The sequence below is a fragment of the Lathamus discolor genome, chromosome 1 (assembly GCF_037157495.1).
Source record: "Lathamus discolor isolate bLatDis1 chromosome 1, bLatDis1.hap1, whole genome shotgun sequence".
NCBI lineage: Eukaryota > Metazoa > Chordata > Aves > Psittaciformes > Psittacidae > Lathamus > Lathamus discolor.
The window spans coordinates 161,708,887-161,735,523 of NC_088884.1; the positions used below are offsets into that span (position 1 = coordinate 161,708,887).

Sequence of the window (26,637 nt, forward strand, 5' to 3'; positions counted from 1 at the left end):
CCTTGTCCTATCACTACAGTTCTTAATGAAGAGCCCTTCTCTGGCATCCTTGTAGCTCCCTTCAGATACTGGAAGCTGCTATGAGGTCTCCACGCAGCCTTCTCTTCTCCAGGCGGAGCAGCCCCAACTTTCTCAGCCTGTCTTCATACGGGAGGTGCTCCAGTCCCTGATCACCCTCGTGGCCCTTCTCTGGGGCCTTCTTATACTGGGAACACCAGAACCACACACAGTACTCAAGTGGAGTCTCATGAGAGCAGAGTAGAGGGGCAGGATCACCTCCTTCGCCCTGCTGGTCACGCTCCTTCTGATGCAGCCCAGGATACGGTTGCTTTCTGGGCTGCGAGCGCACACTGCAGCCGGCTCATGTTCATTTTCTCATCGACCAGCACCCCCAAGTCCTTGTCTGCAGGGCCGCTCTGAATCTCTTCTTTGCGCAATCTGTAGCTGTGCCTGGGATTGCTCCAACCCAGGTGCAGGACCTTGCACTTCGCATTGTTGAAATTCATGAGGTCATAGAATGACCTGGGTTGGAAGGGAGTGTAGATATCAACTAGTTCCAACCACCCTGACATGGGCAGGGATACATTGCATTAGATCAGGCTGCTCAAATCAAACAGACTTAAATACAAGACATAACCTTCCAAGCACAGGCAGAAGGCTTTTGTTACCATCAAGGCACCTGTCCTCAGAAGAGGCCTACCCAAGGCACGTAAGACACCCCACATTACTCCCCATTCCTCAGACTCTCAGTGGAAGATAGGTGATCTAACATACATAGTTTGGTATGTTTAGAGAATTGACCTTTCTCTAATAAAGAGAACCACAGTTGTTTTAAAGCAAACTTCTCCATCTGGATCCAGGTGAAGAAAATTCAGTGAGACATTACCTGCAAGAAGAGCCTAATTAAGCAGAATTGATTTCCTCCCAAATGTTTGTCCCTATTTATGATTTAGGAACGTCACTAAGCTTCACTGCACAGGAAACTGGTGAGGCAAGAAAGAAAACCCAAAAGATGATATATCTGAATGGCAATTATTTTCTATCCCCCAGCTGGTTCTAGCAGTTATTTCAAAATGTCAGAGAATTCATTGCATTTTGATGAAGCCACTTGTTATTTCTCAGTTGTGAACAAGACAGTCCAGGGCACAAAGTTCAAAACATAGCATTCAGAGAAGGTAATAATTAGAACTACTCAACTACATGAAGATGTTATTGCAATTGAACAGCTCTGTCTGCCAGTAGTAGGGTCAGAAATTTAACGTTGCACCATTTGGTATAATGGCTATGATAACTGCTTGCTTATTTTCACACCTACAGTAGAAGGTAATTAAAGCAATATCATTTTATTCATAATTAGGTGACAGCACTCATTTAAACTCAATACAAAATCAAGAAAAGTGATCATAAAAATTAAGAAAGATTTTATAATGAGTGTGTCATTATAAATTAGAAAGTTTCCTTCCCTAACCTGAAGTTATGTTAAAACACTAAATTATTATCAAAGGCCTGACAGTTAAATGCTTCTGGACTTTATTCTATTTTTCTTCAAAATATCAAAAAAGACTAGAGAAGGATATATGTATTTTTAAATAGAGCTTTTATGCTTTACTCTTAGGAAGCAATTGAGTTAAAATGAAAGTAGAAAAAAAAATACTTTTTAGTATCTGGTACCACTTACTATTTTGATTCCACCTTCTCCCCTTGGGATAATGGGTAAATCCTGCAGCATACATAGACTAAAACAGCCTGTGAACCACAGACTCTTCTCTTTATTTGTAAGAAGGTTGAATTTAATTTCACAGCCTTCCTGGACCTCTGATGAGGTGAAAGCTTGCACAGAGATTAAGAAAGGAATCAGCATGATTTGACAAGCCATTTGATGTATTTGCTTCCAATAACTCTGTCACTGCAACCTTCAAGGGGACAGAAAGCTGACAGCCAGGGAGAGGAGACAAAGAAGCTAGTTCTGTGGCTACAAACCAGTCTTTAATAAAAGGCTCTGGATTTTTCTATTGGAAAAAAAAAAATACATTTTTTAAGCATTCTTTAAGCTTCTCTTTAAAACAAAGAACATTTGCTTGTTAGATATGCCTAGGGATCAAAATAAAAACTTATAATAGTTTCAGCATAAAACAGTCAAAATGCTCTGCGCGTGAAGATAATTATAGTATCCGAATGCACAAATCAATAGCGCATTTCTCTTGGAGGTGTTTTGACTTTAAAATCTAATAAGATTGGAGAAAGAGTCTTAAAAGATATAAAAGTATTTCATGGCTAAAGGGGCAATACCAGGTCACCAAGAAAACCTCAAAAAGACTGGTTCTTATTTCTGTTCTCTCCTTAATTTGTGTGTTTTACTGCTGCTTTGAGATTCTTGTATTGACCATTTTAGGTACTCGCAGTTGTTCAGCCTCACAAGTCCTCTCAGAAAGGACTTCTGCCTGGCTCATTCTGCAGACTCTGAAGATGATAGAGCAGAAATATGGAAATCCCTGTAAAAATCTATGTATCTCAGTGTCTAACACGCTTGTTCAGCTCCAGAAGTACTTTTTTCTCCATGTAATCCTGTAACAACTGGCGAAACTATTTATGTAATGAAGCATATAAAGAGCGAGCAGCATAGCCCAATACAATTATATAAAAACAGAATATTTCTCAATTGAATTTATTTACACATTCCCCATCCATTAATTTGAAATGATATAAGTATCTATTTCTATTTTTTATTTCTATTTTTATTTTAAGTTTTCTATTTTCTATTTCATAAGTATATAAAAATATAAGTATCAAGTCACTTGAAACCTTTTTCCTTACATATGCAAATGTATCTCCCAGAATTTCCCAGTCCTGAGTCATACAAGCTGTACATAAACATTAAAACATTGAAACCCTATAAATTTGTTAAGGGGCAAGTTTTTCCTCAATGAATTGCAGAAATGAAATTATACCAAGTAAATTTCCTCCATTATTTTCCTACTATTGGGACTTGAAATAATTTATCTAAGCTTGGCTGAAGACGAGTGTTAATGCTGGGGAGAAATACCTGAGTAAAGTTGCCAGAGGAAACAGTAAATATTCTGTTATGAAGCAACATGAACTTCATGTGCAAGAAAATCCTAAATCATATCAATGTGGAACTTCATTACTAGAAAAGCTTGTAACTGCATATTCAAGGAAGGATCATGTATTTCATTTAAATAAATTTTTAACACCCCTAGAATTTTAACAGCATTTTCACAGATCAGGGCTAAAATGGGTATTAATGTGAAAAAAAGTATGGAAAATCCTCAACATAAGGACATGGAGCTGTTGGAGAAAGTCCAGAGGAGGCCATGAGAATGATCAAGGGCTGGAACACCTCCCGTATGAAGACAGGCTGAGAAAGTTGGGGCTGTTCAGCCTGGAGAAGAGAAGGCTATGTGGAGACAGCAAAACATCTTCCAGTATCTGAAGGGGGCTACAAGGATGCAGGGGAGGGACTCTTCATTAGGGATTATCGCGACAGGACAAGGGGAAATGGGTTTGAACTTAAACAGGGGAGGTTCAGGCTAGATGTAAGGAAGAATTTCTCCCTTTTCTCCAAGGTTTGCCTAAAGATACTTCTTTCAGAATAGGCTAATATGACTATATTTATTAGCAAATTTTTGTTCTCTCATGACGTATCTGCCACAGCAGTGCTCACCATAAGTGTTTATCCGAGAAAGCACATATTTTAGTAGACCATAGAAGAAGAAGAAAAACATTCTTTGTAACTATTACTCCTCCTCAATAAAAAGCCTCAGCAACATTCCTCATTCACTTAAAATGATTCATCTCTCTTGGCCTTTACTCACTGCTTAATATTTCTAATGAACTTAATGTAGCAAGTGATGTGATCAGACAAAAGCACAGGAACATCTCTTTCTACCACTATAGGCACAATAATATTTAATTAAGAATTTAGTATTAACTGAACATATTAGTTAACTATTACAGGCTCAATGCATTGTCTACTTTTAGAGAAGCAGTTTCCTCAACAACAAAGAGCTAGGATCTAATTGTTGCCTCCTTAATCTGCTAGGTGCATTAGTATCTCATTAAATGTAGTTCAAAGAACAAAATGATTTCTTTGATATTATTGGAAAGGATTAAAAAACCATAATAAGTTCTTGGACTCTTTTTCTGGGATCCATTTACAAAGGTATAACTACCCATTAATTACCGTATACCTGAAAGCAGCAAGTAAAATTAAATTCCAAAGAGCGAAGCATAGAAAGAAGTTTCAATCTGGCACCAGTGTTCATTAGTGAATTTTCCTCTGCAAACAGCTGTTAAAACAGCTCACCGATAGGAGAATAATATCTAGCATGTACTAATTTTGTTTTCTATTCCTACATACATTTATGTATAATATTTCAGTTTGATTCCAATATATTTCAGTTGACAGCACCCCTCTAGGCATTACACTATGGAATGAAACAAAAGAAAAACCCCTTTCATTTTGTGGGTGTTCGGGTTAATTTTTTTCCTCTTTTTGTATAATTTTGCAGGAATTCAATGAACATTCCTTCATTTCATGAATATCCCTTTCCTAACTTGCTAGATCTGCGTGTGATTACCATGGATCTTCCCTGTGAGGGTGCTGAGGCGCTGGCACAGGGTGCCCAGAGAGGCTGCGGCTGCCCCATCCCTGGCAGTGCTCAAGACCAGGTTGGACAGGACCCAGAGCAAGCTGCTCTAGTGGAAGGTGTCCCTGCCCATGGCACGGGTTTGGAACTGGATGAGCTTTAAGTTCCTTTCTAATCCATACCATTCTGCGATTCTATGATCTCTCAAGAAAAGGATCTATAAAATGCTTGGGTTTCCATAGCTAGAAAATCTATCGCCTATTATTATTGCCTAATATTAAGTAAGCAAGGTCAGGCATTCAGGACGTATTTACCAAATTTTCAGTATATTGTTCTGAATATCAGATAGTAGCCAAGAAAAAAATTCCCATCACCACCACCAGTAGATATTTTAAGCAATTTTGACTTAGGAATTCAGTGAGCCAGTTTGCATCACTGTATGCAGAAAACTCTTACATCCTACAGTTTAAAAACACAGTTAAAAAGAGATGTAAAGTAATCTCATACTGGGTTTTAGACTATTTGCAATAAATAAGTTGTGAAAGATAATGCCGTGGGGGAAAAAATAAGCTGAATACATGCATGCTATAGAAGCATTTTTGTCTGAATAACAATACTTTAAAGAAACAAGGCAGTCTCAAAGCTATCAGTATTTTTTCAGACACTGGGCTGTTTTTTCACAAATGCCAACAGGTCAGAAATACAAATACCATGCGATATTCTTTCAGGTTTTTCTACAATTCTTTAATGAGCAATTTGATCCATTGTTGCAGTCTTGAAAAAGTAAATCAAAGTAGTTAGTATTTAATGGACATGCATATAAGTAGTTTCCATTTAAAAAGAAGAAGAGACAGGTTTATTTTCCTTTTCACCTTCAAGAGATAATTAATTTTATGTGAAGGAAAACTACTTTATATTCTTAAGAAAGGTAAGAACCAAAAAATGTAGGTTTACTTGCAAAGCAATCTTTTGTTTCCAGTTTATGTTCATGTACTCACTGTCATGAAGATGGAATTCAAGCTATTTACAAGACAAAAGAAATAAGACAGCTCTCCGCATGATGCAAAATTCAGGAAGATATTCAACTGTCATAAAAAATGTCAAAGGTCTACCCAGGAAGATCACAGCAGCATTTATTTTAATTACTTATAAATTCATATTTTCACTGCAACATACACACTACCACTACACAGGGTGCAATAAACTACAGATTTGCCACAATGGAATAAATGCCGTGGCACTGTTTGTCTATTGATTTGCAAGATTCAGTGGATACTGTCACTAAATACAAACATTAATATGAATTACCAGGCTTTTTAAAATAAATACAGTGAAACCAGCATTTTACCTCTTGTGCTCTGAAATAAGTTTTCCTATGCTTCCATGTTTACTTGGTTTTATAATACTTTTTCCAGTGATCCTCCTGCAAAGCGTGTGCAAACCAGTGTATTTATGTTAAGGTCTTTTCCCACCCTAACCATTCTATGGTTCTATAAAATATATCTTTTTGACACTAGCAAATGACAAGACAAAAGTAAATCTCAGAATCTCCCTGTTGTCTACTAAACAAGGCATACCAGCTGCAGAATCTCTTTATGAGTTTTGTTGATGAGTTAAATCTAACACAAGGAATCTAAAAAAGTTCAAAAGATAGACAAAAAAATGGGTATATAATGTTTTGAAGATGGAAGAATATGAAGCCAGTGAAGAATTGTGAATCACTAGTAAAAAGGGGAACAGATTACATGCCCACTTTATTCTCAGAATTGCTTTTTCAATCTAGAATGTCAGCTTTATTTTTCAATACGTACTGCTGGTTACCGTGACCAAAACAAGTGTAAAGAAATGGGACTTTTACTTATTTGTTTTAAACAAGAATATGAAAACGTTTCATTATTTATTTCTTTTCTCTTTGCCTACCAGTGGGAAATCCTTATCGGTATACAACAGTATCCAAATCACACTGTGTGTTTGCCTGTTTTCCATGGTTAGATTTAATGACAGTGACCTCCAAAGTATTTCTATTAACGATTGCACGAGGTCAAGATTTCATTTACAAGCTCAATTTTAAAACAACTTGCTGGTTAAGGTGGTAAATAATGTGCAAGGTATTTTTCAGAAATATATAAAAAATATTAACTCAAAATTTATGCATATATATATATATGTTCAAATTTTATACAACATATTTAGAGTACAAATCAGAAATCTTATTTGGGACAGGACTCCTGCAAATGTCATTTTTCTTACATCTTTTCCAAGCTTTTTTTCCACTTACAGTGTGCCAGGAGGAGAGTTGGAGCCCTCTTCACAGCTTCATTACAACATGGTATAAGAAACATATGCCACATATGCACACAATTTAAAACAACATCAATATCAATAGGATGCAAAAGAAGAAATGGAAGAACTGTTAAGACCTACCAGGGAAAGACCTTAGGCTGCCTTCAGGCAATCTAAAGGTTAGAAACTGCAGGTGATTACAGGGAACCATCAGGATTAGACACTACTAAATGTCTTACTGTCCTTGAATATATAACCCTTTGAAATAATTTAAACTTTTGCATTCAAAACATCTAAAGGCAAATAATTTTATAAATATGACAAGCAAAAGAAAACGCTTATTTCTTTTTTGCTTTATGTCTGGTTTCTTAAACTTTTCTCTATTTCTTTCTGTGCCACAGAATGAATGATCATTCCCAATTTGCTTTTGCCATAACATTCCTGGTTTTATCACATTTCCTACAATGTCTCCCCTCAATCATCTTTTAAGCAAGATGAAGAATAATTCCTTTCCTTTTCATAAAGCATCTCCAGATTTCTAGTCATCATTGTCAATCTTCCTTGAACCTCCCCTGTTCTTCTTCATGTATAAAAATAGAACTACATTTATTATCCAAAATACAGACATACAATGAATTTCTACGGAGGGAACAAGGCACTTAGCACATTGCTATCTTTTCCTTCAGCAATATTTCTTTGTACTCCATTTGCATTCTGAGGCTAGTGGGCTGTTGTTTTCACAGAAGTATCCACAATGACTCCAAGTCTTCTTTTCTTCCTCTCTCCTGCCCTGGCTTAAGTGATAACACCTAATGTAGAGTTTGGGACTGTGAAGGGATATTTGGTAATCTCTTTAACCACTGGATGCATCTTCACAACACTGAATTTACTGCCAATTAGTTGCATCCAATTCCTTTCTTCTTGTATATTTGAAATTAGCTGGCCCTCAGCAACACATTTCATAACATTACTTTGGTCTATCTCTTGATGTGATTTTATATTCAGTTTACCTTTCAGTTATCCATTTTCCTCTATAGCATCTGACTTCAACTTTTTACATAATGTCCTTTTATTTACAGCACACATTTCCTTTGTTACAGAATCATGCAAGTATGTGTTCATCGATCATAGAATGGTTAGAGCTGGAAAGGACCCTAAAGATCATCCAGTTCCAACTCCCCTGACACAGGCAGGGACACATTCCACTAGACCAGCTTACTCTAAAGCTTAAGACTCTTTGTTGGGAGTTTTCTGATTTGTACCTAGCTTTATGTCTATTGCTATATTAAGAAGTTCTTCATACTGCTCGGAAATATGTCATCAAACTGACTGTTCTTGTAACTAACAACTGATTATCCTTTGGGTTTCTTGTTGTGGGGTTTTTTTTAATTAAACTGTGTGTCAACCAGAACACATTCAGTAGCAATATCCTGAACCCGTTCTGGTCCCTGAGAACAACCAAACAAATTATTCTTTCTTGTTTCTGTTTTTCTTAACTAGTTGCTCTAAGAACTAATGATTTTGGTGTCTAACACCTCAATACGATGTCCAGTCTATGTAGAAACAGATCAATTCCCAGAGGCTCTAAATGCCTTTTCCAGTCACAGGCACCTCCACTAAAGTAGCTGGGAGTCTAACAAAGTGGTGTAATGCTGTCAATAGTTCTGTACTCTAAAATTCCCCTGTCAGCACTGAATTTCATTGCAGAGGTTCTATGGCAATTTTTTGCACAGCAACTCCTTTACCTGATTTGACTCAAATGTTTCTTTAATGTTTCTTTTCTAAGGCAAAGTGCATCACAAGATTGAGCCTGTTGTTCCTATATAACTTCCACCACGGCACTACAGAGCTCATTGCAAACTGCAAGCTCTATTGACAATACCAGAAGTTGTTTTCTGGGTGAGGAAACAGCCTAATACTTAGACAAGTAAATACATACTGGTTTGTTATTGATCCAGAGATCAATAGAAAGCAAGCCCAAAAAGGATCATTAGATCTAGTGCGATACCTAATATAACTCACATGAATGCATTTCATCCAAATACGCCAGGTAAGCAAGACTTCAACTGGGTTAAATATTTCAAATCCTTCCTCTCTTATCCTCCAAGACAAACACATACATCACAGTAAGAAAATGAAGAAGGCACAGGCAACTGCAATGGCACAGAGCTAATTACTAGCGCAATGCAAAAGCAATGCTGGCAAAACGGTGGCAGGCAAAGACAAAAGCAAATAAATAAAACAAGAATAGAAAGCTTCCTTGTCTACCTAAGCCGGGAGAAGATTCAATTATGTTTTCATCTCACAAAGTTGTCCCTGTAAATGATCTGGAAGATACATCACAGGAGTCAGGTTCAAAAGGTACATTATTACTCAAACACCTAATCAAAAAGTTTTTTCCTTTAGCAAAAGAAAGCAGGTCTCTGGCAGTAAACTTAAAAGTAAACCTAAAATCTGTGGCTATTAAGGTAGTGTACCTGGCACTGTCTCACAAGTGGATAGCCCAGTTACCTATCCCTAGGAATCAGTCCTCATTGGTACTTCCGTAGCCACCACTCACATTCATTCATTTCCTAGAATCTCAGCAAAGACAGGGACCTCATGGGGTTCAGTCTAATCCTCCAAGACAAACACATCAGAACAAGCAGGCACGTAGGCATATACAGAAAGGTTTTACATCATTCTGAACACCTCATTGCTTTGAGTCATTGAATAAAACCCAAGGTGTTAGAGATTAGTAGAAAAACATGAATCTGTTTTCATGGTTTCAGCTGTGATAGAGTTAATTTTCTCCCTTGTAGCTGGTACAGTGTTGTGGTTTGGATTTAGGATGAGAATAACCCTGATAACACAGCAATGTTTTAGTGCAAGCACTGCTCAGCAACAATTAAATCAAGGACTTTTCAGATTCTCATGATGCACTGTCAGTGAGTAAATGGGGGGTGTGGGGTGTGTGTGCATACAATAAGCTGGAAGTCCAAACTTTCGGGACATTCCAGACAATTCAAGATCATATTGAACAATATAACTGGAGGGATTGGCCAGGGGCTGGCTGGGTATCAGTCAGCAGGTGGCGAGCAGTTGCATTGTGCATCACTTTTGTATATTCTTTTATCATTGTTATACATTTTCCTTCCTTTTCTGCCCTATTAAACTGTATCTCAATTCACCAGTTTTATCTCTTCTCTGATTCTCTCCCCCATCCCACTGGGGGGCAACTGAGGGAACAGCTGGGTGGCATTCAGCTGCCTGAAGGGTTAAACTACAAGAAGAGATCTCTCTGTGAGAGATACCACTAATTCCCCTTGGTGCTCTGAGAGCCTGCATGCACTGAGGAAAGGCCCGAACCTCCTCCACCTTCTGATGCAAGCACCTTACCATCACATTAAACAGCAGAAGAGGACCACCAAAAAGAGACAGAATGGCTCAAAGATCCCTTTTATCATTCTCTTGCCCTGCCAAATCACTGATTAGCTTCTTTCAGACAATAATAGAAGATTTTGTTGCCAAGGTGACCTCATTTCTAAGAACACAGATCTCTTCCAGGGTGATTACATTTCCATGCTATTGCCCTGAAGGAAAAAAAAAAAAACAACCTTCAATACTTGTATTTATTTTAATCTCTGCACTGATCTATAATTTTTAAAAGAGAAATTAGTTACACACTAAAATGTGTGCTAGTGGCTCATTAAAGACACACTACATTTCTAACAGACAGGCAGATTTTTCCAAACTCATACAGTATACAGCCCAGTCTGAGCAACACATCACCTTGGTGAAGGCAGAGAACAAAGGAACAACTTCTCTGCCTTCCCAACATTTCAATTTACCCACTGAATAACATAATCATTATGCTTTAAACGTTCACCTGAAGTGCTCGCCCTAGGACATTGGACAATAATTATTGTCTTAGAGTGAGAAGTATTGTGAGCATGTTGAGATCCAAACAAGAAACCTTGTTTTTCCGTACAGCCCAGAGAAAAAAGTGAACAGTGAATTTGTGATTTCTCTTACTGCACTGAATGTGGATTTAAAAGATTTTGCCAGAAGCTAGAGCATAATACACATTTTATTATTCTGGTTGTTTGAAAGGCTGTGAAAACACTTTTGTATCTTTTTTCTTTTTTAAAATAAAATATGGAAAAAAAACTTATAAGAACAAAAGTTGTAAACATTGCCCTAGAAATAAGTCCTTACCCCAAATACACACATGGACTTTTTACTGAATTAAACTAGTTTTAATGTAGGAGTGAAAGGTACTTTCAAACCACCTAAATCATCATTGTAGTGATAGGACAAGAGGTAATAGGTTCAAACTTAGTCAGGGGAAGTTCAGATTAGATATAAGGAAGAAATTACTGTGAAGGTGGTGAGGCAGTGGCACAGGTTGCCCAAGGAAGTGGTAAACGCTCCATCCCTGGCAGTGTTCAATGTCAGGTTGGAGAGAGCCTTGGGTGCCATGGTCTAGAGTGAGGTGTCCCTGCCCATGGCAGGGGGGGTGGAAGTGGATGATCTTAAGGTTCTTTTCAACACTAGCTATTCTAAGATTTTAAACCAGCCAGGGTCCTGATTAGCATGCTGAACTCCAAGCAGGTAAGCTAGGATTCAGATCCTCTCCAAGCAGAAGTTGTAACTAACTTTTCCCCCATCCTGGCCGCATGTTCAAGTGGTGAGGAGGTGAAGAAGCAATTAAATGACATTACCAATCATCAGTCACATCAACACCCTCACAGAAAAGAGTGAAAGGAATAGCAAAGTATAGGAGCCTCTGCTTAGAGCACGACTGGCAAAAAAACGCCTTTTGGAATGAAAACAGAACTTACGAACACAGCCTTAGAAAGTTCTTAATTCCTGACCATTACTTGAAAATCAAATGTTCTATTCAACATCATGGTTCTAGTCAATTCTTGACTTGTTGCTCAGGACAAAAGCAGGCACAACTTTATTATTTCTATTCTATATCTTTGAATGTATTTTAAAATGTGTTAATTCTTCTCATCCATGCATAGAACATGTAAACCTCTCATAATCCCCAATATGCTACCAACATCTAAAGAATGTTTCAGGATTTTTCTGTTCCTAAATAAATGTCCACAGTATTAATATTTAAATAATTAATTATTTACAGTGTCTCATTTACTAATAAAATACTTATTGTTAGGAAAGGAATAAGTATGTAAATACTAACACCATGATTTAAAGTTATGTTACTGTGGCTCTTCTATGAAGCTAAAATCGGTGACAGTCTCATGACATATTGATTCTATACTAAACTATCATCAAATGAGCTTCAGTAAAATCTTTTAAACAATCAAATGTGAACTGGGATCTTAACCAAAATTGCACTTTTTCCAGTATCAAATAAATCCTCTTCTATTTCAAATATCTAAGTCCTTCAGAAAATACTTAGGAAAGATAAATAGGATATTATTGGACAGAGCTATTTAAAAGCTCACTAACTTTAAACTGGAAATATTTTTTGCATGGGTCCAAAACTCATTTCTTTTGCCCTCTATGATGTTAACTTTGGGGATTTAGCAATCTTTTTAAAAAAGTACTTTAAATATTTTTTAAAGATTTACATCACAAAAAAAATAGGTGAAGAATAGGTGAAGAAATGTCAGTATTCTCATACATCACCTTTTCCTAGTTTGAACATAGTTCATGTGACAGTTAATGTGTTTTAATTGGGGTAACTGAAAACACCACTCACGAGATACTGTCAAAGAATTCAAAGCGCATTCATGAAAAACAAGCAGTCGAAACCTATTTCAAAGGTGAGTCCTTGACTCATAACCCAACACAAACTAACGCAAATCACTCTTTCAACAGATTTGCTATACAAATGCAGAGACACTGAGAAATCTGAAGCATTCTCAAAGAATCTCAAATTATTCTGTAAATCAAATATGCCCATCATTAGCCTTTGACTTCATGAAAGACTAATCAACCTCTATTGGAAATAAAAGCAAAGAACTTATCTGGCCAGGGGGGTTGTGGAGTCTCCTACGTTGGAGATATTCAAGGCCTGCCTGGACAAGTTCCTGTGTGATGTACTCTAGGTTACCCTGCTCTTGCAGGGGGGTTGGACTAGATAATCTTTTGAGGTCCCTTCCAACCCTTGGGATTCTGTGATTCTGTGGCAAGTGTTTTAATGTTGTAATGACATAAGTAACAAGCTTATAGCGTTATATCCTTGGCTTGTAGTCATCAGGCTTCAAATACAGCTAATCTATCTACAAACTGAAATTATATATTGGGAAGAGTGAAAGGTAGCAATTCAACATCCTTGGCAGGAATATATGTCTGTTGATAACATGTAAAACTAACTACAAATTGACATAGTGAAAGTTTGCAAGTGTGCTTGGGCTTCATTTACACATATTTTGTCTTGTGACATGCAAAAGCAAAGTTACACTGAAAAGCAATGACATAACTCTCAGTTAAGACAACAAAAATCCCCTCTGAAAGTCTAACAAGTATCTTTAAAAAATAATATTATTGCATATTTCCACAAATTTTGTTCTACTTTTCTTTAAATGATTTCTAATAGAAAAAGAAATTCCCAGAGAGATAATGAATGCAAAAGTGTCTGTGAAGATAAGACCATTAAGCCCCAATATAAATTCTACTGATGTTAACGTTGAATAACATGTCATAAACATCCATCCACAGTTTCTGAACAGTAGATTTTAATCATTTATATCTTACAAAAAGCTTCACATAAATTTTGGAGGAGTACAGAATAAAATGATAAGCATTAGCATATCTAGTTCTGCTTGTAAAATCCTGGTTAACTTAAAGCAACTTAAGTCTCCCTTTGATAAAATGTAGCAGTCATAAAATGAAAAATATATAGACAGTAATTCAATTTGTTCAAGCGATTTATGATTTTAAAATAGAAAACATCAAAAGAGGGTTTTTTATTGTTATTTTCTTTTATCACATATGTATTACTGAAATATAGAATCATAGAATGGTTTGGGTTGGAAAGGACCTTAACATCATCTAGATCCAATCTCCCTGCCATGGGCAGAGATGCTTCACCCTAGACCATGTCACACCCAAGGCTCTGCAGTATTTTGCCTGTAGAACCCAAGGCTTGTACTAAGAACCAATGTACATTTCTTCTACATTGAATTTACTTCACAAAGTTGTCAGACATTGGTTACAGCCAGTATAGTAAAGATCTTTTATATTTTTCCTAATTTGTGAAAAGAAAAAAAACCCATAAAACCAAAAACCAAACCCAAGATACCAGCACTGTGACCCTTCTCCATTATATTAATAAACAAAAAAGAAGCAAATGTCATGAAAGAACTCAGCGTCTGCTTTTTGCTTAAAAATTGGCAGAAGCATATGGGGAATCATTAGGGACTTTACTGTACCTTGTACCACCCTTCTATAAGAAATCAGTATCCACTTTTAATTAATATCCTACTTTCATGCTGCTTCATCATCTGAGAGGAATACCACTTCTACCACACTCTGCAAAGTGCCAGAAATACAAACTGCTCTCAGCTGGGAGTGTACAGGAACTCTAAATGTCAAACTGATTGTTGCTGTGCCCAAACCCTCTTAACCATCACAGCACCATAAAATAATTCAGTCCAGAGGGACTTCAGAGGGCACCCAGTGCAACATCCTGCTCCAAGCAGGACAAGCTACAAGACCAAACCAGGGTGTTTGAGCTTTACCCAGTCTCATCTTTAAAAGCTCCATGAATAGAGATTGAACAACTTTTCTGGGCAACCTGTTTCAATGCCTGCATTCTTGGAGGAAAACTGATAATCTTGTTAAATGCCAAACCCCTTCACAGCAGGGAAGTTTGCCATGAATATTTTCACTGAGTTCCCTGCTAAGGGAAAGTTACAGGTACTAGCTAGCAATTCCATAGGGAAACCACCAACTGGAACATCAACCCTTCTCATGTATGTAGACTTCTTGGTGACTGTCTTGCTTCCTTTTCTTCAATTCCATCAGTTAAGTCCAAGAGACTTTCAGCTACAGAAGTTCCTTCTACCAGGCTAACAAAGCACACAACGTTTATGCATAAGTCAACTCACCCACATGTCCCATAGCCACCCTGGGTGCAACAGCAATGATGATGAAAATCAGATACTGATTTCCACTTCCTCACCCCCAGTGCTATCCACAGAACAGTATTCTAAAAGAATTCATTGAGACCATTCAAAAGTTTTTAAAAGGATGGTAAGAAATTAGGTTATCCCAATAGCCATGACCTATTTCTGCCCATTTTTCTTAAGAAAATAAATATTCTAGGATAGCAAGAAATTTTATTTCCAGAACCTAGAGGAAATTTGAAAATATTTACAGATCCCTCAAGCCCATAAAATTTCAGATGGAAGGAAAATAAAAATTAAGACCATCATAAAGCAAAGCCAGAACAGTTTAGAACTTCTCAACTATACTTTTTACCATCCCCCTCAGACAACTGTGATCACAGGTGCCAGACACACTTTAATATCATAAAGTGACAGGCGAAGGTAGCATTTCATATCCCAGTGTCAGGCTCCTTCTGCTCCCTTTCAGCTGGGGTCTTCACGCATTATGTTCCAGGTAGATCTTGTCAGTTATATGTCAGGAAATTTGGAAAGCAGACAGGGAAATGAAACTGACTCTAAGAGTAATACAGACATCAAGACCAAGATGAAAATTGTAAGAATTGCTGTGAATTCTTAATAATTCTTTCAAAATGTCATTTAACAACTCTGAGTTTCCACAAAGGAGAACTGAATGAAAAAAAAAAAAAGACAAATTTTAGTATTCCTTTTCCCCTAAACTTACTAAATTATCTATGTCCTTTCATATATACGGTACAATGCGCATAAAGTACATAACTTCTTTTGTAATAACAGATCACAGGATTGAAAACCTACCATCCTACCACTTTCTCAGAGCATGCAGTTGACAGAGCTGGGCAAAAACAATGCTGAGAACGTGAACTAACCATCCATCTATTTGTCATGAAGTCCAGTCCTTTAGTAGACCATTAGTATTCTTTCTGCATTAGCCTATGGCAACCCCACAAAGGATGCAAGTTTCTCGCTTCTTCAGATTCATAAAATCCAATTATAGCAACCCTTAGCAGAATACCATCAATCAGATAAGCCGTAATAAATACCCTTGCAAAGGCTTTTGGCATGCAGAAAATCAAAGAAAGCAAAATCTGCATTTCAAGTGATTATTTGGATGTTCAGAATCAAATCATAAACTGGTATTCAGATAAAAGGTCAATAAGGAAAGTCAAGCTCCTCCCTGTGTTGGTGACTTGGAAGATCAGGCTGTTAATCAAGGGTAAATACTGTGTTTAAAGAAGAGTGATGAGGAATCCAAGCGGTAACAGTAAACCAAAAGGATCTTGATACCATTACTGGTCGATTTACTTGGGGCTGGCAATGTTGGGGCATTGCATAATGCCCATTAACACAGGAGCTTATTTCAGCCTTTTACCATAGAGCTGCCTATACAAGCAGTAAAACCCACATAGTTACACCTAATGTTTTCAGAGGCTTCATCTAGTGCTTCATTCTCTACTAATTCATTGTCTGTCCAGGCTCTGAATCATATATATGTATATGCTTTATCTATATATATATATAAGGATGTATGTTGAAGTCAAGCTCCCACCTTAAGTTTGAGCTTTAAAAAGGTATCCTACTTCTTTCACAACCCTTTATTACTTATATTTTCCACAATCATGGCAGTTACAGTGGGGAAAAAAAGCACTTCCCTGACAAGAGCACAAGCTCTTCAATTTAGGAGGAGGGCTGTAAACTAAAGAGATGGGAGTTTTTTGTTTTGTTTGTTTATGGGGTTGTTTGGGGTTCTTCTCTTGGTTTTAAGTTCATTGTCTAAAAAAGTAATGTCATCAAGACATTGATAATGTGACATTCTTCATCTTTCTAGCTTCAAGCTCCTTTTCAAGTTATCCTACTTTCAGTCTCATTATTTGACCTCTTACGCAAGCCAAAATGTGCATGGGGAAACAAAAACACGATCCTACTATCTGTTCGTAGCAACAGAGTATTAAAGATATCTCCAAATACTAAAATAGAGCCTGGAAAAATTCAAGATAACGTATCCAAGATGACACATGAATTCTGAATGCTTTAAGAGCCAAATTGCTCTCAGTACCTTGATATTTGTGCGGGCAGTAATATGACTGCAAACATATGGACTACATATATTTGGTCCTTTTAGGTCAGGGTTTTGTTTTATTTACTAAACAAACTAACTATCACTGTTTGAAATAAAGAGGAAAAATTTCCTATCAAAAGTAATTCCTGATGTTGTTTAATGCTTAGTCTGTTAAGGTCTTGAAAATTACCGATACACTGTATTTGTGTAAGCATCAAAGCAGGGCCAGATTTATATTTTCTAAACAATAGGTTGAGGTTTCTTTGCATGTCAGAATATTTTCACATGTAACTATCTTCATATCTATTTGTATGTACAATGTAAAGTGAAGATATTTAAGAAATATTATTAAATATTTTGTAGAAGACAAAATATAATAGTGGGGTTGGAGATGCATTTGTTATAGATTCTTGTTAAGATTCAAAGAGAAGTAGGCTATCTGATTGGCAGCTGATACACAAGAAGTATTGTTACAACAAATACATTTATTTATAGCTCGTTGTAATTGAATGTTATAAAACTAGAAAACTGGTTTGTATTCTATTCTTTGTGGATGTCACTTCTTTATTACTGAGGATAGATTTAATTTCATTTCCATCAGCTAGTGTTGCACTTCAGTTATTAGTTCCAATGGGTGTAATGAAATGTCACTGCACCGCAATAGTCGAGTCAGGAACAACTTTACAAAATCAATATGATGCGTAGGCTATTCTTGGCATTTATAATACTTATGCTTTATTTTATAAAATAAGTAGTGAGTGCTAACTGTATTAAGGTTTCTTCCCCTTATATCCTCTAGTTTTCAATTTCATACAATATTGAAAAACTTCAACTGTTCAATGGAAATTCTCCACATTTAGCTCTACCTAGTGTTTGTATCTTTCAGAAAATGAGATAGCTATTGTCTTTTTGACTAGAGAAAAGGTGCAGAGAAAAGCAAATTTAACTCAATTCAACCCCTATACTATACACTGCTAAAAGCTCACCCCCTTTCTTTCATCTGATTCTTATTTGGGTTCAATAATGACAATCAGCCAGGGACACTGGAAGCGCTTGAGTGGTCACCAAAATGATCCAGTCTACACAAGGCTCCACCTGAAATCAAAACTTCAGCAAACTTCAGCAAGCTCGCTGTGCCCAGTTTTTGCTGAAAACTGAAAATGTAGATTAGTTCAAATCTGCTGCTGATCATGCAGTAATTTGGGTACAGACTCTTAGAATGGTTTGGCTTGGAAAGGACCTTAAAGCTCACCCAGTTCCAAGCCCCTGCCACGGGCAAGGACACCTTCCACTAGAGCAGCTTGCTCCAAGACCCTGTCTCCAGCTTGGCATTGAACACTGCCAGGGATGGGGCAGCCACAGCTTCTCTGGGCACCCTGTGCCAGCACCTCAGCACCCTCACAGGGCAGAACTTCTGCCTAAGAGGTCAACCTCCCCTCTGTCAGGTTAAAACCATTTCCCTTTGTCCTGTTACTACATGTCCTTAATAAAAATCCCTCTCCAGAATTCTTGTCAGCCCCTTTAGTACTGTGAGCTGCTCCGAGGTCTCACTGGAACTTTCCAAAGGCTGAACAACCCCAGTTCTCCCAGCCTGTCTCCATAGGGGTTCTGTCTCTATGGCTTGGAAAAGATGCATGGCCAGAGCACTGCAGCTGGACACTGAAAAAGCTACCATCTACACATGGCCAAAGGTACTGGTTTGCTCCTTAACTTCCCAAATGGTCAGAGTGGCTGGTTTTTGGCCCCCCTTTCAGGAACCAATGCAACAATTATTCAGGATTTCCCTGAAAAAATGTCAGTCTTAAATTCGATAAAGTTGATGTACATAAGTCACATATTCATTATCCAGTGTTATCATGAATGCTCCCTAAAGTATACACATTTTTTTACCTTTATTAATACATTATTAATACATAAATACATTTAGAGAAGTGCATTTCATAAAAGAGTTCAGAAGAATTGATTACTCTCTTCCAAACATATCAGTTAACCAAAATAATATTGATGGTAAATTAACTTCAGTTGGAAATACAACAAACTAACATGGTCTTTGACTCCGAGTGTAAGATAACAGTAAAGACTTGACACAACTCATTAGTGGAATGCATACACAGCCCAGCAAATGCAACCTAAAGAGCTGATCTGAACACTAGTCACCGGTTATTAATCTGATTATCTCTAATTTTCAACTCTTGAGATTATCATTGTCTACTATATTTTAAAGATGTTGCCATGGCAAAAATAGATTTGAGGGTCTCATGAATTTGGCTGGAAAAGGTAGAAGCCATGTTTTGACATAATAAACATGAATGGGAAAGAATCTCTTTTAACGACTGCAACACTGAGGGTCTGTTCATACATTTTGAAGAGATTCTACTTCTTTAAGCATAGTCTGTAAGACAATAATGCCGCAGTTTCACAGTGACTCCAGTCTGCCTTATATCCGAACATGCATATCACTATCCAAACACCTATACGCATTGGCTAAATGTCAATGTATTCTGTCAAAACCAGATTACCTTCCACACTAAATTATTTAATGTCATTATCCACATCAAACATCTGTAAGCCTAATGCCCTTGTGTTCTGAAACTCTGAGCTCCTGCTGTAGTAGTTTTGTTTTACATTCCTGCATAAATCCATTAAACTCAATATGTTACAGCAAATCCACAAAATCAAATGCAATCTGTTGGACTATAAAACACCAGTTACTGCAGATCGAAGGATTTAATATGGTAACAAGTCAAGAAGTCACTAAGCAGTCTGAAGGTCGAACCACATGCTGAGTAAGAAGTCAGACAATCCATGCTGTAAACCAAGGTATGTATTTGCTATACATAGTGTGGCCTTGAACTCATTCATGTATTTCATATCTAATAAAAATCTGAACAGTTGGTCTGATTGGATTTTAAGTGATGAAAATTTGGAAATCAAATAGGCAGAGTCCCTTTAGACTTGGTCTATTTAAACTATAATTGTAAAGAACTGTAGATTACATTTACAGTACAACTGAATTCTCAAGAGATTCACTAAGAATTTTACAGAAGGAAAAGTATTTATCATTTCAAATATACTATTAAGTAAAAATTTACACGGCATACGACACTTTATCATTTTGTTATTCCAATTTTGCTTGCATGGCAGTAAAAGTGCAACCATTCTTCAGTGAATGGAATCCTCTTTAGTTTTCATAGCCATTTAATTATATGGTTTGACAAAACCCAGTTATAATATTGTCATTCTGTTAGTCTGGCAACACTAAGTAAAGAGACAAAAATACCATTTACATTTCCCAGGCTACAGCTTAAAGTATGATTTGGAGACCAAATTCACATTCTCCATTAGAAAGTAGAAGTTTTATCTTCACAAATAAATCTTAAAAGCAACAATGGACTTGAATATAACTTTATTCCTAACACATCATACTCAGAAGAGACTTTGGTTTAGAGAGACAGAAGCTAAAAATGTGACATATACACAGCCACACACACATCCTAATGCACTGTGAAATGTGAACTCATAGAATATGAGCTCAAATCAGGATAAACCAGAAAAAAATACCATTTCTTCACTGCGAATAACATCTCCATCAGAAAATGACCCGTGTCCCAGTTCTTGTAGAAAGGAGATTTATGAACACTGGCAAATCACAACAGTGTGAAGATTTACTTGCACTTTCACATCTAAAATTCATTTATATTTTCTCATGTTTTGACACTGTTTTTTATTCCTCCTCTCAGGAGGAATCTTCTGCATTTTTGGCCTTGATTCTGATTTTGACTGCTTAGAGGAAAACCCTTTTACTGAAGTTAAGCTTTACTAACCATTTTACAATGTTTTTGGACAAATAAAAGCACATTGGTCATGGCCTCATTTTGATTCTTTTTGTATCAGATTTCCTCTTAACATGGCCTATTCAAGGAGCATATAGTAAGATTACTACGAGTATTACTATGGGTTCCAGACCACCTCCCACTCCATGTCTCCCCACCTAATTTTAGGCAGGTCTCCTAGAGTGGGAAATAACACTGCTTTCTTTGGAAGCTACTGGTGCTAGTAAGACACAGGTATAGCAGAAAAAGAGTAATGGGCAAAAATTAAGCAAGCAAATCTCAATATATTAGGCTTGATACATTGAGAAGACATCATGAACAAGTTCAGTTTAGTTTCACTATTCAAAATGTAAAAGATTGCACGTTAATCATGTCTACAAAATGTGTTTCAAAAATGTTTTAGCAAAGTGTAACAGTTTTCACATCTCTCCTTTATTTACTGACTTCATTTCTCCCCTTCCTAATTCATCCTGGTCTAAATATCTTCCAAAATTCAAAAGGGTGAAGAAAAGAGTTTAAAATAAAAAGTGATGGTCATAATGATGAAAAAGAGCTATTCCAGAGACCTGCGTAAATCCCTTAAAATCTTAATGCTCTACAGGCTGTTTAAATAAGGATCCTAGATTATTCATTTTTAAACAGTAAATATCGCCTTTGGTTCAGAAACTCCCTGAACCATAAATTGCTGGAGGCTAAGATACTAAATTTTGGAAAGAATCACAATCACAGTATGTTTGTCAGGTCCTTATGCTCTTCTTTAGTCATCCCCCATGACTATTATCAAAGATAAGATATTAAGCCAGATAAAGCTTTATTCTAAGCTATTTATGTTCTTATTCCCACAAATGTAGTTACTGTCTTTGAAGGTAAAGCCAACTTTCAGTGCTAAGAAGCTATATACAATTATCCAACATCACTGCAACAAACTCCCATAATATATGATTAAATCCTCTTACAAAGTTATTCGCAGTAACAACAATTGGCTACATCAAAATTTCATTCAGATGTGGGATTGCTGAAAGGACCATGGGTGCACATTAGTACAACACATTTGAAACACTTTCAAAACCATCTTGATGATGATGTCCTTCATGAACTGGCCTCTTTTAAGGACTCTTGTTTGTAGGGCTGTTCTCTACATACAGTTTTATATCATTTCCGAACTTGCCTTGTGTATGGTTTAGTCAATGGTGAGAGAAAAGAATTCCTGGAAAATAATTCAGGTCACTTAAAATACAGTATGATTTGAGGATAACAATCAATCCAGCTGACTTGAGGTAATCCACTCACATGCCTGAAAACACCTTCTCTCACAATATGAATCCAGGCTTAAATGAGCAACCATCCCTCATCCTGATCACCTGAAACATCTTAAAGACAAGCAAAATTCTAAAAGAAAATGCATTAAAAAGCAAATATTATTTTTGCACTGTCATGTGTGCAGAATCCTTCTTCTTCTCACACCTATTTTCATATGCAGATAGGAAGCAATAAGAATGGGTTTGATTAATTATTGAAACAAAATCCAACATAGATGAAAACAGTCAAGCTTTCTATACAAAACAGTTTCCAGAAAGGATAAAATCTAATAGACTCCCATCACTAGAAAACAGAGAAAAAAATGACAGAAACTGGTATAACCCCAAAGAAGTCACCTTAGATATTTATCTTTTAAGGCAAACAACTTAATTTCCCACACTTCTGGAAAAAGCTGTCCCTCTAACTCCTGTCTGAGGGAAAAAACAGAAAAAAAGGGGGGGGGGGGAAGAAAAAAAAAGCTATTTGCCTAAAAATCTAAATCACACTAACGCAGTCAGGCTAGGATGGAATGAGCCATCTGGCTTATAGAATCATAGAATAGTAAGGGTTGGAAAGGACCTCAAGATCATCCAGTTCCAACCCCCCTGCCATAGGCAGGGACACCTCACACTAAAGCCATCAAACCATCATGAGGTGGTTCACAGAGCAAAGAAATACAAAAGCAAACGTTCTGGCTATCTCACAGTGCAGCAGCTTCTGTCCTGCTCTATAAGAACCAAAATACCCCCCCATTCCATAGCCCCAGTAAAGTCCCACCACATTGGGAAACTCTGGTTTGGACTTTCTGTTTATTTACTTTCCCTTCAAAATGCTATAATAAAATACAACTAATGCAATTTTTTTCCAGTTTCTTGGGTTTATGGTGCTCTAGATAACACGGTTACAATGTGATTACACCGGGTACCACCATTCATCTTACCCATCACTATCAATCTACTCTACCATGACATCTCTTTTCAACAAGAGACTGTATGGTGTTTAATGCAATAGTTTTAAGACAACCAAAGGTTTCATTACGTTAATATGTCTCTGGTTAATTCTACCTTATCCACTTATTCAGCTTACCCTTAAAACTCAATTAAAATCTAATTTACCCGATCCGAGGATTCAAATACTATCTGGCAATGCATGTGACAGCCTTATAGTAACTACGTTACTACACATCATGCCCCAAGGTATTTTAGATCATGTCAGAAAGAGCTCAGCCACTGTCTACTTAAAGATACAGAATTATAGTCTGGGAAGCTCTGATTTTGCAAGGAAACATACACATTTCCTCACAATGTTAATGGATTGTTACAGTTTGAATCATAGAATAGCTAGGATTGGAAATGACCTTAAGATCATCCAGCTCCAACCCCCCTGCCATGGACAGGGACACCTCACATTAGACTACGTTGCCCAAGGCTCTGTCCAACCTGGCCTTGAACACTGCCAGGGATGGAGCATTCACCACTCCCTTGGGCAACCTGTGCCACTGCCTCACCACCTTTACAGTAATTTCTTCCTTATATCTAATCTGAACTTCCCCTGACTAAGTTTGAACCCATCACTCCTTGTCCTATCACGACAGTCCCTGATGAAAAGTCCCTCTCCAGCATCCTTATAGGCCCCCTAAATTATAAGGCATCTATCTGTATTGTCACTCTTCTAGTGCTGTTTTGCATTTTCTGTTTAAATAAATGTTTAATGATTGAAAGAATTGGCCAAGGTAGCAGTCAATTAATCTGACAAACATAAAAAGCCTACCTAACATGTATATTGTGAAAATGTGTGGTCAGTATGTTACCCTAAACTCAACTGTATCTTAACTTATAAAGCAGATAAGCTGAAAGCTTTATTATGGACAAATTAATTCCACAAAGTGTTTCATTTCATTCTGTTGAAGCCAAATGCATGCTGACATATTTTAAGTAGTCGCAAGATCTGTTAAACGGAAGGTTCTGACAAAGTTTCTAAATCCCATTAAATGTTATGAAAACTGGATCAATACTTAAAAATTTCAAAAAGCATCCAACCCAAAAGGAAAATTACTTACTCCTTCAGCTCTGACATCTTAAAGGAAATGAAACAATCCTTTCACTCCTTTTCACTAAGAAATTTACAGGGAACTGGTTATGATAGAGATGTCTTTTCTGTCTTGTATTTTGCAAGTAAAAGTATATAAATAAACTACATGTGCTCCCAGTGTCTGGCTAATCCACAATTCTGCAAAAAAACAAGCTACTGTGACACGAGACATGATGCTCTTGCATTTGTACGGTATTTTATTCCCACATCAAATATCAAATCCCATTAAACATTGATATATCTCATTTCACAGTATCTTACATTTCAGTCTTGTAGAAAGCAACTTGCAAATTGGCTTGTAAAGCACAATGCACTTGAGCTCTGGTGGCATATATCTACATCTGAAATAATTTTAAAGGGTGGCAGAGGCTCTTACCCTTTGCCTACCAAATTCTTTCTTGAAATCCAATTATAAATGCCTTTAAAAATGCATGTAGAACTTACCACGCCATTGCTATTTGATACCTCATGCACTTAATATTGATCTGATTAATATTTATATATCCCCCCCCTGCCATTAACCTTTTGAATTTTTTTCTAAGGATTCCATAATTACTAGCAAGGTTAGCTCTTCATTTTCTATATTACTGCATTTTCTTTGATTACAGCTGTGCCACATCTGCATGCAGATCCTTAGTGATGCATGGAACACTTCTGGTGTGCAAGTGAGCCCTCTTCTGGGCATCCGATACCATCACTTCAGATGACAATTGCTAAAAGACATCGATTTCTTCCATCACTGACTTGAAGTGCCTTATTTTTACATTTCTTAGAAAACTCCTTCCGTAAACAGAAAATAATGCTGACCAATGCAGGACACAGGAGCTGCAGGTTTACAACACTGTCATTTTCTAGTTTTGTAGTTTTGATTGCTTATTGAAGTGTAAATACTATAATGACATTGCTAATACAAAAAGAGTTTTGACCTTTTCCTATGATAAAATGCATCCTTGACTATAGAAATTATGATCTAATGTACTAACGGGGAAAAAAATCACTTCACATCCTTTAGCCTTCCCCTATTTCTGTGTGGCTTCCTACTGTTTTATAATGCATCATAGCATAAAATCGTAGTTTGGGTTGGAAGGGACCTTTAAGGGTCATCCAGTCCATCCCCCCTTCAGTGAGCAGGGGCATCTTCAGCTACATGACGTTGCTCAGAGAAATAACTAGTGAATAAACAATTCACTCTATGGTTCCATTGCTACCTTCAGGTTTTCAACATGAGTACCAGAATCTGAACACATTATGCATACGAAAAAAACACCCTCCAACCTTAAGTGAACAGAAAATGTTTTGTAGCCTCCAGGAGACAGGGTTTTGATGTGATTTTCTGAAAGCTCACTAATTTCAACAGGTCCATGCTTATTCTATTTTGAGGCATTCCCAATAATGCTTCAGCCATTGGGAATATTTTTCTTTGCATCCAAATGAATACAATGCACAACAGTACCAATCTGGACTGAACAAACACTGAAAGTAAGACCCATGCATTAGAAGCAGGTATACAAAGAGCTAATAATATTGCTGTTGGTATAGTATAAAACGCACGAAAAACTTCTCCCATACTGATATTAACTTGCAGACATGGAAAAACAACAAATTAATGACCCATAAATGCTAACTTCAGTACAAAGAAAAAATACTGAAGTTATGAATCACACTGTATACACAAGATTGATAAAGGGCTTTTCTACAGGTGAACAAATAGCTTTAACAACATTTCCTTCAGATAGCCTAAGTCTTGCAAACGTTAAGGCAATGCTTTCCAGCATAATAAAAGCAGTGATGCAGAAGTCATTACTTCTGTAAGAACACACTTTAGAAAAAAACAAAACTAACCAATGGAAAATAAAACAAGTTGAAATGTGAAAATCACCACAAGAAAATACAGTGCTGCGGGGGATTGCTTGGTTTGGTGTTTATTCATGGTTTATTCATTGACTGGTTTTGGTTTGGGATTTTTGTTGTGGTTATTTTGGTTTTGCCTGTTTTGTGGTTGGTTTTGGTTTTGCTGCATACATTGAGTTTAAAATGAGGCCATGCTCCGATAAGGTGCCAGAAGTATAGCCAGACATTTTGTATGCATACCTACATGTATCAAGCAGAACAAAGAGGAGTGATAAATACATTTATCCAAAAGGAAAGCTTCCTGGAGGCAAACTATTAATGAACTTGGGGGCCACTTAATAAATGACTTATCCCAATCTGTGGAATGTAGGAAATTCATATCACGTTTTCTAGGAAAGCAGTTTGGGTTGTTGGTCAGAAACAAACAAACCACGTAATCTTCCCCATGACTGTTGTGCACACTTAAATCTGCCCCATGTCACTCTTCTCCCGGTTTGCAGTTCAATAGGTTA

General features: G+C 36.9%; 1 protein-coding gene across 12 annotated transcripts in view; it reads right to left on the minus strand.

The window, feature by feature from the left end:
* The window catches only part of CTNNA2 (catenin alpha 2), a 510,177-nt gene that overhangs the window by 315,543 nt on the left and 167,997 nt on the right, over nt 1-26,637 (minus strand). Inside the window, exon 8 of one of the 12 annotated variants that reach the window (XM_065661908.1) lies at nt 10,307-10,462. The exons of 9 other annotated variants lie outside the window; for them this stretch is intronic. In XM_065661908.1, coding sequence (XP_065517980.1) covers nt 10,442-10,462 — 21 coding nt within the window. In that variant the 3' untranslated portion in view covers nt 10,307-10,441. Of the gene's footprint in view, nt 1-10,306; nt 10,463-20,442; nt 22,092-24,870; nt 24,988-26,637 lie in introns of those variants that run through there. 2 more of the 12 variants (XM_065661899.1, XM_065661882.1) reach the window with 2 other exon arrangements.